The 15,658-nt window shown below is 33.9% G+C and overlaps 1 protein-coding gene across 2 annotated transcripts in view; it reads left to right on the top strand.

The window, feature by feature from the left end:
• The window catches only part of LOC308658739 (uncharacterized protein C12orf50 homolog), a gene marked incomplete at both ends in the record, with an annotated part of 29,896 nt that extends 15,736 nt beyond the window's left edge, over positions 1-14,160 (top strand). The window contains 7 exons of one of the 2 annotated variants that reach the window (XM_081311580.1): positions 1,199-1,309; positions 6,355-6,462; positions 7,714-7,830; positions 9,191-9,295; positions 9,536-9,739; positions 11,254-11,346; positions 14,135-14,160. In XM_081311580.1, coding sequence (XP_081167706.1) covers positions 1,199-1,309; positions 6,355-6,462; positions 7,714-7,830; positions 9,191-9,295; positions 9,536-9,739; positions 11,254-11,346; positions 14,135-14,160 — 764 coding nt within the window. The remainder of the gene's footprint in view (positions 1-1,198; positions 1,310-6,354; positions 6,463-7,713; positions 7,831-9,190; positions 9,296-9,535; positions 9,740-11,253; positions 11,347-14,134) is intronic. The other variant, XM_081311581.1, reaches the window with a different exon arrangement.
• Positions 14,161-15,658: the final 1,498 nt, after the last annotated feature.

Below are 15,658 nucleotides of genomic sequence, written 5' to 3'. Positions count from 1 at the left end.
TGAAATAACTCTCCTTGTGAAATAGGTCTAGATTTTTTTCTAAACAGAAAAAGATAACCAAGTTCCAAGAAAGTCAAAAAGGGCATCACAGAATAATAGGGTGACAGAGCAAGGCATATTGTTTATTAAATGAATATGTTCTATATACCAAACAATTTTAGTACAATTCTGGTGGGCAGAATTCTTAGGTTCTGTCTTTCATGGAGCTTTTCCTTTGGTGTGGTGAAGCTGACTTTGCTATTATTGAATGTTTTCCCCTTGAAGCAGGATAAGAGAGCATTATGTTCTGGATACAAAACCAGGAACTCAGAGAAATCCATGAATGTCATGTATTTACATGGTTCTTTTGCATTTGCATTTAGGGTAAGCTTAAAAACACATTTTGTAGGAGTAGGAGAGAAGTGAGAGAAGTGAATGCCTCCCTGTTCCTGTGGGGGAAGAGAAAGAGAAGAGAGAGAGAGAGGAGAGAGAGGAAGAGAAAGAGAGGTGCAGAGAGAGAGAGAGGTGTGTATGTGGTAATGTCTAAGGATCAAGATGACTATAAGAAAGTACAGGATAAGCTACCTACTTGCTAATCTGTAAGGGGCACACTATTTGAAAATATGGCAGTAGGTGGCAGCAATGAACCATCAAACAGATGGCAGAATATGGGAAATATCTGAGGAGGAACAGATTGCAGGCCTGCACTTCAGACAAGAAAAAAAAAATTAGCAATAAATATTAAAAATCCACTTATATGTATTTTGCTTTGTATTATGATTTAAAAGATTTTTTAATTTTTTTAAATAGTTTTAGCTAATCCTTATGCATAAACATTATGTATACACAATAGTGTTAATTTATTTAAAATTTTTAAATTGCCATTTGATTAGTAATACAAATAGGATAATTAATTTGTTTGATGCTTTGTTGACAGTTACAATGTTTGCTTAAAACTTGTGTATTTGTATATTTTTCACTAGATCACCATGCAAACAACGAATTGTATTAGCTTTTTTTTTTTTTTTTTTTTGAGGTGCTGGGGATTGAACCCAAGGCCATGTACATGAGATGCATGCACCTCTACCAACTGAGCTATATCCACAGCCCTGTTTTAGATTTGAATCTATTTACTTTCATCATGAATTCTATCATTGACTTCTTACTTACTCACCTACTGGTTCCTGGAGTGACTATTTCTTTTCCTCCTTGTTTCTAGGGGATGGTCTTACAGTTCCAACAAAATTTAGCCTATTTGAAAGGCAAGGTGAGATCAAAACATCATTGGATAGGAAACCAAGGACTGACATTGCTACTCTAGAAAATGGAGGTGAGTTAATTTGTAACTAGATGATTCTGAATATATTATCACCACAGGAAATTTTGTGTCATTTTGTTTTTTGGTCTTTTTCATGTGTAATGCAGGGTGTTGGAGGTACATTTGAAAATCAAATGCTTTCAAAGTCTTGTATCTCTAACAAATGTCTCTAGGAATTTATATTCATTGTGCAAGATATTCATTTTTTTGTACTTTTATTAGAACTGATTTGTGTGTGTGTGTATGTGTGTGTGTGTGTGTGTGTGTGTGTAGGTTCAACTTCTGGCTATAACGGATTCAGATATTAAGCATGTTGAACAACCATTAAAAGCAATAAGCTGGTTGAACAACCATTCCAAAAGAATGTTAACTGTAAATGAAGAGTACAAAATTAAGCATGTGCAATATTATCATAGAACTATAAACACAAGAGGGCCCTAATAAATCCTTTGAGTTAGGCTATGTCAAGACAGATGTATTTAAATATACGTATGTTTTTTATTTGTGCCAAGGCATCACATCCTAATTGTGTACTGTAACTTAAACATTTTGAAACCTGCCTTTTAGCATTTCCTTCCTCTGACAGAAAATTCTAAGCTTTAACAAAAAGATACAGAGATTTTTGGATAAGGAAAAAAGTTTGTGGCTGGGAGGAAGAATGTGTGAGGGAACAGGAAGGAGTTTAGAAGGTACTGGTAAGGACCAGTGCATCTGAAGCGCATTGGTGATATTTTCTGCAGTTCCACCTTCAGACATTTTTAGTCATTTTCTTCTGTCAATTCTTTTTTCCTGGTGCCAATACAGTTTGATTCTTTCCTTTCTTATGTCTGCAATAGTTTCAGTCTAAAAATTTCATTTGGGTTTCTTGAAGCAATAAGCTTTAACTGTAAATGGAGAGTACAAAATTCGGACCCACTGCATCCAACCAGCTTTAGTTGTACATTTTGGTGAAATATTATTAAATCATATGACACTTTTTGTTAAAAGGTTATTTTTTACTACTAGTAACGTGATGTTTTCACATAAAAAATAAACTTTCCTTTATGTTGTGACACCAGAAATGTATTTCCTACTTAATTGGGTATTAGAAAATGTGAGACTGTCATTGTACTTTTATTACTCTGTTTAATAATGTGAGAGCAATAATCGATTGAACAACCATTCCAAAAGAATGTTAAGATTCTGTCATTTAGGATAATGGGTTTCCTCATTTCAGGATATTCTTTATTATTATTATTTTTTTTAGTTGTTGATAGGCCTTTATTTGTTTTTAAATGGTGCTGAGAATCAAACCCAGTGCTTCACACATGCCAGGCAAGTGCACTACCACTGAGCCCCAGCCCAAGCCCTGTCATGGTCAGACCTGTTGATTCTTTAAGCATTATAATGGTCTGTGTGTTCCCAGACAGAAGAATCTCCTGGGTATTGAGAACAACATAAACATATTTAAGCCTCCAAATTGATAAAATATCCTTCAGAGGAAGAGGATAAAAATTTAAAGTTATGACTGATTAGTCAATATTCAATTTGAAGGAAAACACTTTAGTCTTATTATTTTAATGAGCTTTGAATTTAATAAAGTATGTAACTCTACTGGTATATAGCTCAATAAAATTTTACATGCATATGCATCCATATATAACCATATTTGTGGTAGTACAGAGAGCTTCTCCTTTCCAAGTCAAGGGTCCCCTCTTAATTGTAACTACTAATCTGATGTCAGTACCATAGGTTAATTTTGCATTTCCTGACCTTTACAGAAGTTGAAATGTACAGTTTATACTCTTTTAGTTTGAATTCTTTTATTTATCACTAGTTGTATGAGGCTGATCTATGTTGCTCATTATTACAGTAGCTCTTTTACACTGCTGTGTAAATTTCTATATGTATACAGATGTGTGTATGTGGGTGTATATACACACATATGTGTGTATATGTGAATGTATATAATGAGAGATAATATGTATACATATACATATATAACATTTATTATATGTGCATATACACACAGACACACTGTCAATACACATGTACATGCAGTTGATTATTATTATGCCTATAGTTATATTCTATAAAGTTGACATGAGCACTGAATTAGTGAATATTAAACCACTGCTTCTAGGGGAAATGTGTATACACACGTGTGCACACACACATATACACATACGTATCTTTCATGGATTAAAATAATTTCTATTAAGTTATAGAAATAACTCATGCTGGTGGAGTCTATTTTCTTTTTTTTTTAATCAAATGGAAAACAAAGTTCAGAAGCATTAGGTGACCCTTCTGAGACTGTCCTCACTAAAAGGTGTTGGAACTGGAATTCAAATCCCCCCACCTGCCCTAGAGCTAAATTCTTGTCCATGATGTGCTGTGCTCCCTAATGCCTCCATCCTCCATTCATTTCTGCATGAAAACTAAAACAAAAAGGCTTAGCCTAAAAGCTTATTAGACCTCATCTAGGAATGTGTGGGTCCCATAACAAATTCTTTTACCTCTTTACTTGTGTTTGTGAAAAACTATGAAAGTCCCAAGAGTACCGATAATAGGGGTTTGCTGGAAATATTTTCCAGTGTGTGGTTTCTGTGGACATTGATTTGTTTACATGTCTTCTAAAGGCATATGCACTCATTTTTTGTGTGTGTTGGGGGCGAAGACTTGCTCTATATCCTTACCAACACTTAGTAGTTTCAGATTTTAGCTACTTTTGTGGTTTGTCAATGATCTCACATTGTGATTTTAATTTGGATTTCCCTGATTGTTAATAATGTTGAACACATGTTTGTGGATTTATTGTCCATTTTGACTTCTTCTTTTACCAAGTTGTATTTCTAACATCTCTAGCCCACTTAAAAGTATCATTTTCTTGTTGATTTCACTGGGTAAATTTGGATCCTTTCTGCCAACTTCTTTTTGTTTATTTTTTTAATTGTACATTTATTTTATTTATTTTTACGTGGTACTGAGGATTGAACTCAGTGCCTCACACGTGCGAGGCGAGTGCTCTATCCCTGAGCCCCAGCCCCAGCCCCTCTGCCAACTTCTTGTCCTGCTTAGTAATCCTATTCATCTCTGCTTTTAACTCCATGTATTAAATTTCTACTTTCTATTTGATAATTGTGTGAATTGTCTGATTAAATTCGCCATCAGTCATTTTTGGATATTAGTCATTATTTTTTCTTTCTGTTGTTCCCTATTAGGAGGATATATTTCATCTTCTGGTTTTTGGTCAATTGTTCTGTTTCTTAATGTACATTCTAATTTTAATTACATGTTGAACATTATGGATAATAATGATATGTAGAGTATGAATGAGGTTGTTTTTCCACAGGGAAACTTTTTTTTTTCCCCTGCAGGCAGCTAAACTATGAATGAGCAGGCCACCTCAATTATGTCATGGTTTGGTTTTAGGCTTCATCAGGAATGATGTGTAGTAGATTATGTACTATTTACTTTTTCTTTTGAGATAAGGTCCTTATTCTGAGGGCAAGACTTTTATTCCTAAAACATTACATTTCTGGGTTTGTAATGAGAGCCTCCATATTTGCCAAGATCTCTCTACTCTAGGGAAGCTTGAACTCCAAATTTTGCCTCCAAAGTACTATGCAGTTGCCAACATCTCTGACCAGTTCATTAGCCTCCTGGATGCTCATTTGCTAGTTTTCTGGGGTCCCACTTTGTGTATGGAAAGCATGGAGTGTGTGTTTTTCAGGGGTGCTTCTTTGCTCTTTTTACCTTTGTCAGACTTCCCCCCAGGTTGAAGCCACTGTGCCACCTGAACTTTGGACTCTTTCTCTTTAGTAGTTGGTTAGTCACTTTCTTCTTGGAATGTATTTTCCTGCATAATGAATTAGAAATACCTTCATGGAAAAAGAGAAGAAAACCAGGGTCAAGGAGATGTGAAATTTACATGTGTGCCTCTGTTGCTCTCAGACATTACAGTTCTGTGCAGTGGGTTGTTTTCCAATCTGTTTTGGATATTTTGTAATTGCTTTTGGCAGGAAAGTTCTTCTTATACAAGCCATTTGCTCATGGAAGAAACCAGATTCTGTTCTGAAATTTTTATCATTGTTTTGGTGTAAGCTTCATGAGGCCAATAACCAAGTATAATCAATTACCACAGATAATTTTTTGAAGCAGAATGTCTGGCACATGGTGTGAATTCAGAAAATACTTATATAATAAATGATTGTATGTTTAAATGTATTGAATATATTGAGTGACTGGGTTAACGGAGACATGTTTGGAAAACTTGCAGATGCTGGAAGTTAATATGCTAGAACAATGAGCCAAATCTTTCAAACAAGCAGTGGTAAACAGAAAGTCTTACATTTAGGTTCAAGAAAAACCTTAATGGTGACTTCAAATTGGGGAAGACCTGACATGATATAGTTTGTGAGGGGATAAAAGTGATTTTTTTTGCCCTCAATGTTTCAAAAAAATTCAGTAATGTGTTTCCACTATCAAATAGCTAAAGTAAGTCCACACTGAATTACTAAGAGTAGTATAGAAATATAATTAAATGTAATGAGTCATTGAAAGTACTCAGTGGAGGGTCTGACACATAGAAAAATGCTCCATAAATATCAGCTGTTATTCTATTACTTCCACTGGTTTTTCCACAGGTTAGTCCAGATATGGGTGTTATTTTTAAAGAAGGTTATTTGAAATAAATATTTGATTTTAAGAAAGGGTAACTTGTGTGGTGAAGGATCTGAAAATTTTGTATGTAAGTAATATTTAAAGCAACTATGGGTATTTACTCTGAGTAGCTGTAAAAGATTGTTATAAGTTAAAGGGGAATTAATTTTGTGAAATATGTACATTGTATTGCAATTTTCTATATGTATATCGGGTATTCAGTTATACCTACACATTAATACTTATGTATTCATGTAAGCATTTTTGATACATGTAGAGAATAGGGATGGCATCACTGAAGTATTCAAACAAAAGCAGACAAAGGGATATTGTGGAGGATATTCTTGTGTTGAAAGGTAGCTTTGTATCACTTTTTGCCATTTGTTGCTTCTGACAGTAAGTTTTTGTCTTAGGAGGTGACTGTTATGTTCCACAAAGGATCATATTTCTTGGAGTAGATGAAAGTGAAGCTTTAAGTGAAGAGAAGGAAATCACCACACCAAAATGTTCAAATAATAAAGGTAATGAATCATTCAATAATATTGACCCATTTGTAATTTGGATAGGTAAATTAAACATAAAGCTTGATTGTTATAGAAACACCAGTATAAGAGGGGAAAGTAATAAATCACAGTATCCACTGAGTAGGAGTGAGGTTCCAGTCCTGGCTCCGTCCCTAATTGTTTAACCTTGGAATTTAAACATTTTTAGCCTCAATTTCCTACTCTAAAAAATTAGCCTGTTGGGCTACATAATTTTTAGGAGCCTTGCTAGCTCTAAAGTTATTGATTATCTTAGAATATAATACCACGTCCTTTTTCAGTTTTCTTTTCCCAACTTATAGCAGAATGACTGAATTTTTTTTTTTTGAGTGTGATCACTGCCAACTGTAGTTTATAAATATTTGAGAGAAACCACAAAATCTATCCTCAATAGTTCTATGCTGCTTTTACTGTACTTGGGAGCCTCTCTGCTTGAGCACCTTTCTTAGACCCAGCCAAAATGTACTGCTAACCTCAAATTAGAGGGATTCACATTTTCTATAATTATTATAAAATGTAAACCCATTTCATCTACTTTTTTTGCTGACTATTAAATATCCTCAAGCATAAAGTTTTTGTGTTAAAATATTTTAATGAAAAGTCATGTTAATCTCTTTACCTTTCTGATCAGAGTTGGAAAAGTTTTTTCCAATTTATCAAAGAAACTCTTTGAAAACTATACTAATATGGGAGGCATCAGTTATATATGACTGTTTACATTTAAATTAATTGAATTTAAAAAGATTAAAAATTCAGTTTTCAGTTACATTTCAAGTGTTTAGTAGCCACATGTAGCTAGTGGATACCATATTGAACATCATAGATTCAGAACATTTTTATCATTGTAGATAGCTAATTGGATAGTCCCACTCCAAAGCATAGAGCAAATAAAAGTTGTTACATTTAAATTATTTTTTCAGAAAGTCAATTATAAATGGACCCACTTGTAAAATTAACAACCTTTTAATTCTTTTGCATGAAAACATTAAAATTATTGCCACTATTATGTTATTTATGTATGGAAGAATAATGCATGTCATTCCAGAGTTTTATCAGTAATATCTGAGGTACAGTCTGTCAACTAGGAAATTTTAATGACACTTTCTAAAAATTAATATACATTTATATTTCTAAAGAGGTGTGCCCATATAATGTTTGAAAACTGAAATACCAACTGAAATGCTTCTTTTACTAATATTGACATTTTATTTTTTTAATTTGCTTTAAAAGATAACAAGGACAGTCCTCATCCAAAGCGTTCCCTAACTACCCGACTAGTACCTACAACGCATGTATTAAATGCTACTGAGAATATCAGTATGAAGTGCAGAGAGGACCCCTCTTCAAGTGAGACATTAGCTCTATCACTTTTAGGCCTTAAATATATGTGTCTTAGTGTGAATTTGTTTTGCTTATTTGAAATAGAATTTTAAAAAGAAAAAAAGAGATGGTTTGAAAATTATTCAGGACTGAGAATTAAGGACAAGTATTCCTGTATTAATTCTAACAATGAATCGTGAAGTAGGTCCTAGTAAATTTTATGCTTTCCCACTAGTTTAATATAGACGTTAAAATAATAACATACTGCTTTCAGAAGATTCAGTAGTATATAACATTTACAATTTTCCATGTAGGGAAATATATTGGCAATACATTGGGTTTTGGATTGTTTTTCCTGATTTTGTTTATTCTTGCTATTCAATACTCTGAACTATTTCTCTTTATACATTAAGACTTGTGAATCTTCCTGATTCCTTTCTTGCTTCCTTCTGGCCCTTATTTCATTTCTTGAACCCCTAAAATAATTTTGGTTTCCAGTGAGACACTGAAGGGGAACAATTATGCCTTTTCCTAGGAAACCATGTTTGGTGTAGTGGCACTTGTTAAAAATACAATTTCTAACTCCCAGGCCTGAGAGCTTGGAAACAGAGGCAGGACATAATATTGAGGAGGAGGCAGTAAATCAGAGCTTCATTGAGGGCTTAAAACTTAAACTGAGGTCGAGAGCTAGGGCAAAGACAGGTTTATCAGTCTACTGTAGAGAGCAAGTGTAATCTACACAGTGTGATTGATATTCATTTCCTTTGCTCAGTAGACACTTGTGAATAACAGAATGTCTCCATCTACAAAATGATTGTAAGCTTCCCTGGAAATATTTAACTTAGAAATTCCTGAAAAATTAAAAACTCATATAAAACTTTGATGTAAAAAGATGCAAATAAAAAGTGAAAAATTTATGAATTTAGTATTACAAATTCTGATTTTTCAGTAGTTTGACCAAATCCCTTGTATACTCAACTTCTTAAGACTTTAAAAGGCTTTTGGACTAAAAGAATACAAAAAGATTTATGTTGGAAAAATTACTTAAAAATAGCACTATAAAAATGAAATTTATAGTTATATTTGGGATGCATTTTTATGTTCTTTTAAAAGAATCCACACAGGCCTTAGGAAGGAAGCTTTTTTTTTTTTTTTTTTTTTTTAAGGAAAGCTGCTTGTTGAAGATTTTGTCATCCATTTACAAGATAGTTTGTTTTGTGTCACTTAACAGTAAATATCACCCTTTGTTTTAAAAAGTAAAGTATTGGGGTGGTCCATTTTTTTTCTTGCTTGGTTTTTGACTGCACAGATATCTAATTAACACCTACAGTGACTTTCACATGAAACAATCTCTTTAAAAACTGTAACAATTTGTATCTTCTCTAAGTGAATGATGTCCAGCCAGTGAGGAAGCCTCATTTTAAAGGTGTGAAAAAAAGAAAATGGATTTATGATGAACCAAAGAACTTTCCTGGCTCTGGAATGCGAAGAGGTAAAGGGTCAATATATTTCATGTTTCTAAATTGTTATTTAAAAAGTGGTTAGATATCAAATATGTTCTTTGTGGAAAACAGCTTACTGTCATGTACCATAAATGTTCGACATCAACCTAACTCCTCTAAACTTAATTCTTTTAGCTTGTGTTGCCTTCCATTATACTATCAAATACTAAAAGTACAATATACTTTTTATGGATGTGAAGCCAGTTTTATCCCTCACTTTTGTTTTATAGCTGTACAGGTTCCAAATCCCAAAAATAAAATGAGTTACCATCATAATAATAAAAACCGAAATGCTGAGAATTCAGCTTATATCCACGTGCAAAGAGATGCTGTCAGGACTGTCCCACTGAATGCACCGCCCCGCAGCAGACCCCCGAATGGATCCTACCATAAAGCTGATGTTAACAAGGAACCCAAACTCAACCTCTGTTCAGGTGAGGCTCTTGACTGATGTGGTTTACTGTGTCTGTGATTGCATTCCCATGGAATTTCCTGATGGATTGGCTAATCCTCACTACTATACCCCATCCCCCTCTTCTTTCTCTGGGTTGTCATCATAACATGTGAAGGAGAGGGAGGATTTCTTCCCTGTGCAGTGATGCACATGATTTAAAGGCTATGGAAGAAAACTCACGTTGGGTGCAGATGACTTGACATGGTACCTCCCTGGAGTTATGCCTCAGAACACTGTACTTTGTTCCCCCTGGACAGCTTCATTTCACCAGGGGGGATTGTTTTTTAATGGTTGACATTTTCTTGTTCCACTAACTGCATTGTTCAGTTATCACTGTCAGGCTATTCTTTAGGCCTTCATGATTACTTTCTGAAAGGGTTACTTTGGGGGTTAACTGCAATATTGTTGACAACCTCTCATCTCTCCCACCATGCACAGATTGCTTCTAAATCATTTCATCATGTAATAGGCAAAGTCATAGTGTATGTCAGGAAGAACAAGGCCACAGGGGATAGAGAACCAAATCTCTTTTCTCCCTGTCTCAGAGGAATTTTGCTGTTTTGAAGTTGGGTTTCATTTATCTCAATCTAACAAAAAATGCCACTTAAAATTCTTTAATTTCATGTTTCTGTCTTTCCATGTTCACAGTGTCGTTGGTGAAGTTTCAAATGTTATATACTTTAGAAGATCTTAGACTCTTAGATTCTTCAACAACTTAAATAAGTTAGCTTTAAAGTATTTTTCTATTCATTTTTAGAATAAACTGACATATGGATGTCAGTTCTTAGGTGAAACTGCCCCTTAGTTTTCTTTAATAATAATAATAAAATAATAAATAATATATTTAAAATAATATAAAATTATTTTATTACTACTTTACTCTAAGTGGGTGGCTGAAAAGAATATAAGTAATAGAACAGTTTGTTGCTAGGATCTAGATTTTTGTGAAGGTGCTAGTAATTATACTCAATGATGTTTTTGGTTTTACATCATTAATGCAAATATCGACAAGGGGAAAAAGCAAATTCTTTTTATTGTTACCAACCATGCTTTGAGAACCACAGCTTCATAGTAACACATGCAAACACAAATAGAAGTGTTGGAAATCAATTCATGGAAGGAAACATGACTTGGGCTGTACCGCATTTAAAAAAAATAAAGCTCTACAAAAGTAGTAAGATTTTATGTTAAATTACAATAAAGCAAGGCAGTGAAATATTTTGGTTGTATCCAGACATCACCTTCTTCTCCAGCTTGCTTCATGGGAGAGAACCTTATTTGAGGAATGGGATAGTCAATTAAGAAATCCATAACCATGATCAGTGATAGCTTAAGTGGTCTCATTTATATCCCTGATGCCATAGCTTCGAAATGGTAAAATGAAATATTCGGAGAATAGCTTCACTGTTGAGATGTTTGTAATTTTGAAACACCCTTGGAATATGATTTTAAAGTTAGAGAATATTTAGTAGCAGTCTTCTTTTATTTTTTCAGACAAATATATGTCAACTTCATATAATGGTTCAGCCTGGCGAAAACGAATTCCTTTTTCAAAACCTTATTCAAAAACTGAAAAAATATATCCAGGTAAATATTTACTTTAAGGTATCATGTGATTCTGAAAATGAATGACAAATTTTTTAAGTTCAAGAAATATTTTAGAGAAAAATTTAAATGAATACAACTTTCAAGATATATATGCACACTTAGTTACTTGGAGTTTTGAAGTTCTCTTGTCTATTAGCAATTTAATTTTACCTTGTTTTATTGTGTTCCTCTTTGCCATTTTTTTTTTTAACTCAGGACCTCATGCATGCTTAGGAAATCACTCTACCGCTGAGCTACATTTCCACCCTCTCTTTGCCTGTTATCAGAAAAACTTTTGATATAATTATTTTCCTTATCAACAGAAATAGTAGGTGCAGCAGTTGTATACAATGTTTAGATGTATCCTTTGCTACACTACAAGACAAACATATTAAATCATATTGTGGCACAAATAAGAGGCAAAGCCTTGCTATATATCTACCATAGACAAATATAGACTGATTTGGATGACAGGGCATCCAAGATGAATTTTCTCAGCCAGAAGATGCCAAGTAACTGAGCTTTCCACCTGGTAGTACTTTGTGCTATAGGAGGGAATTGGGGATCCCAGGAACCTCCTCAGGGCAGAGAATTGTAGGAGTCCTGACTTGAGGTTGATCTTTTGTTAAATAGCTTTCTGTCTTTTCCAAGCTTGAAAGGGAGTGGGCAGTAGATTTGGAAAACTACACAGAATAAAATTTCATTACTTCTCAGACAACTGAATCTTTCAAAAAAAAATTTCAGACATGGAGCTCTCCCAGAATTTTCAAAATAGTCTGAAATCTATAAGCTCTTTTATTAGTGCTTCCTGGAAGGAACCAGAATACATCCAGAATAGACATTTTCCCTTTCCCAAAGTGATAACTGAACTGTAAGTTCTTGAAAACTTTTTTGACTGCAACTGTGACTCAGTTCTTAGACCTATGTGTATATAATACACTGGAAACAACTGTCTTTATTTCCTGCCTATCTTTTCCCAAATTATAATGTTCTGTAAAATAACTCTGTTGCAGGGCTATTTAAGTGACTATATTTTCTTTTAGCTTTGTTTTTCAAGTGATGATGGCATTTAATTTGGGGTGGGGGAAGGAGATAAAGATGAATATCTTGAATGAAATTAGTAAGTGTTGAGATACAGCATTTTCTCATCTTGAGTGAAATTAGCAATTGTTGAGAATACAGCATTTTCTCATCTTGAGTGAAATTAGCAATTGTTGAGAATACAGCATTTTCTCATCTTGAGTGAAATTAGCAATTGTTGAGATACAGCGTTTTCTCCTATGGTTTCCTTCTGAGTGGGAGATATTTGGAATATTAAAGGATGTAGTCTCCCTGATCCCTTTCCAGTTCCAATGAATACTCTTGTATCCCAATTGCTTTCTCCTTACCCATCTCAGATAAACATGAATCATACAAGAATTGGGGGAAGAATCAGAAAGATGTTCTTATTGTTGAGTACAATTGGAGTGGGGGGTTGGTATGCAGCTATAATCTCAATTGATGGTCTTTGCCAGAGAGATCAGTAGAAACCAAGCCCAGCATCACCACCTTGTTAATTAAAGTATGGTCTGAGGACCGACTGTAATGATATCACCTGGGAGCTTGCTAGAAATGTGGAATCTCCATATCAGACCTGTTTTGTCAGAATTTGCATGTTAACAATATCTCCAGTTGATTAGGTACACATTAACGTTTGAGGAACCTCCATTTAAGACCCAGGCAAGTCAAGCCTATTGAAATTATATTCTCTTCCTAGATGTCACAGAGCAGCAGACATTTCCCTTTGTCCCAATACCAGAAATTAGTATCAACAGCAAAGAGGTGGGGTAGGGAGGAAACCCCTGAGAAAAAATTTTAAATGTAAGTGTGACTTAATATGAAAATGAAGTGATTAAGAAATCACTTGGGTTGGACTAAATTTTTGTGAAAAGAGCTGGATACATTTTCCACATCAGTAAGAATGCAGGGACTTAAGTTTCTAGAAATTAAATGGATGTCATAAATTAGTTTATAAAGTTAACAATCTATCATAAAATAAATTTTGTTTTCTTATTTGCTTTTGATTGGGAAATAGGTAACTCCAGAACTCATCTTTTCCAATTGTTGTCATTGAAAAAGTATGAAGAGAAAGATTAGCTTGTGTTTTTTTCCCCCATATGTTCTTGCTAGGGCACAGAACAGCAATTTCAATATTTCCCAGGGGACAGATGGACTGCTAGAGGGAAGGAGGCAGAAAACACAAGCTGCCACCAGTCTGTTCATCTAAGGCTCTGGCAGCCAAGGCCAGAGAAGTGTAAATGGGTGAGAGGAGCCTTTTGGGAAAATGCTGTTGGATTCTATGAGGACAATGCAGAAGGAGAGGAAATTGTTGAGTGTCTGTGGGAATCAGGGCCAGGAGCTGAAGGCAACTAGAGACATCATTCTCATTGCCAGCTTTCCCTCAAGGCCACATGTCCTTTCTGATAGGGATATAGCTGACGTGAATGGCAGTGCCTGTCTCTATATGATGGAATGTTCATTCTGTTCATTGTGAATATCTCAGAGTGCAGACTTATATATAGTATTATCTCCATTCCATTCCTCCTCCCTCTAAATTCAATACTCAGTAAGCACTGAAAAGAAGTTGATGAAGTTTGAATGACATTTTGAAAATTTATGAGTAAAAGCAAAAGCTTAATTTTTTTGCCTTTAGATTTTATGGTAAGTAATTAGGAAAGGAAATATGATTATTGAAGTCCTGAAAAAGGCTGGAAAAGAAAATAAAATATTTTGTGTATTCTATTATTAGAGCCAAGAAGAAATGGTAGCAAGTAAACTTGGAGGTTGAGAGAAGAGAAAAATGAGAAAAGAGATAAGTGCCAGCCATCATCTGATTTACAATCAACAATGAAAATTCAAAGAATGAGATATTCAAGTACTCCATACTATATACTGGATAGCCAAAGATGATAAAATGCAAATTCTGAAAATAAGATGCAGGAAGTACATTGTGCTCTTTCAAAACTGATAAAAATGCAAATTACAAACAGCTGCCTGTGTATTTATGTAGGTCTGGAATTTATTCAATGCATTACCACAACATTTAATAAAGTTTAAAGTTTGAGAATTAAAATCATTCTTTAATCATAAACCAAGTTAGATCGTACAGATTGTGGAGTAAAATTATTATGCCTTTGATCTCTATTTTGCAATACTCTTGATGGAAGAAATCTCACATTTTCTTACTTTATCGAAATTTTAAGCTGGGCCCTAAGCAATAATAATACACAAATCATAAACAAATTCAATGAAGCCTCAGGGTTACAGTCTGATGATGAGTACATCTGAGGAATTTCAAAGAATTACACTTTGATGTGTGGTAGGAGACAAAGTTGGTTTATTATGCAGGGTAGTTGCTGAACACCATCTTTTAATTGGTAACTATAAAATATATTTGCTGGGATGTGCTACACTCAAAACTGAAAAATAAATATTTTCCTTCCATGAAAACAAAACAATGGAGAAAAAGACATGTAAAATAACATTTAATAGCATGGTGTCCCCAAAGACTTAGTGAAGTTTTAAGACTTCCATAACTCCAGAAGTATAAATGCTTATAAATGCAAAAGTGACTTCATTTGAAAAATTATTTCCATTTATTTTGCATTTTGAATAATAATTGTTTTATTTAGTTTTAAAGTTTCAGTCAAAATTAACCATCTGCACAGTGACAGAAACAAGAACTAAAAAATTTGTTCCTCAAACTTAAAAAAAGTATGAAAAAATCTCTATAAGGATTGCTTTCAAGTGATGTTTTTATAATTTTGTGGTGTTATACTGTAGAGTGTCTTAAAGCTTAGAAATTTACGAAGACTTTGTGACAAGTATTTATATGCACATGCAAACTGTGGTTATTGGTATCCCCTTGTTCAATATTTATTGGGGAATTAATGTTCTTAGAAATATTTTATTTTAAAGAATATCTTATAAGATGTAATTCCACCTAGTTTCTGGCTTCTAATGATGTTTCATATGCTTATTTTTTAGTAACATTGGATATAATCATTTTGTTTACATGTAGGGTAGATAGAAATATAAACTGTGCCAGCAAATTTGAGAGACATCATGTAATAAAATAGGTGAGTTAAAAAGCTGCCTGGATGGAAGCTGATAGGAAGGAGCCATCATATAATCCCCTTTAACAAACAGATCTGTGTCTACTAAAGCATTAAATATTGCTGAACATGAAAGAGTTCTGAGAAGGCATTCCAAAATATTTTTCTTGAAGCACAGATTCTCAGTGCATGTTTTTACTGCATGCAGAAGAACCATT

The sequence above is a fragment of the Spermophilus citellus genome (genome assembly GCF_964194105.1).
Source record: "Spermophilus citellus genome assembly, chromosome: 10".
In the NCBI taxonomy this organism is placed as follows: domain Eukaryota; kingdom Metazoa; phylum Chordata; class Mammalia; order Rodentia; family Sciuridae; genus Spermophilus; species Spermophilus citellus.
Note: the sequence above shows the minus strand (reverse complement) of the source record. Positions and strands in the feature narration are given on the sequence as shown.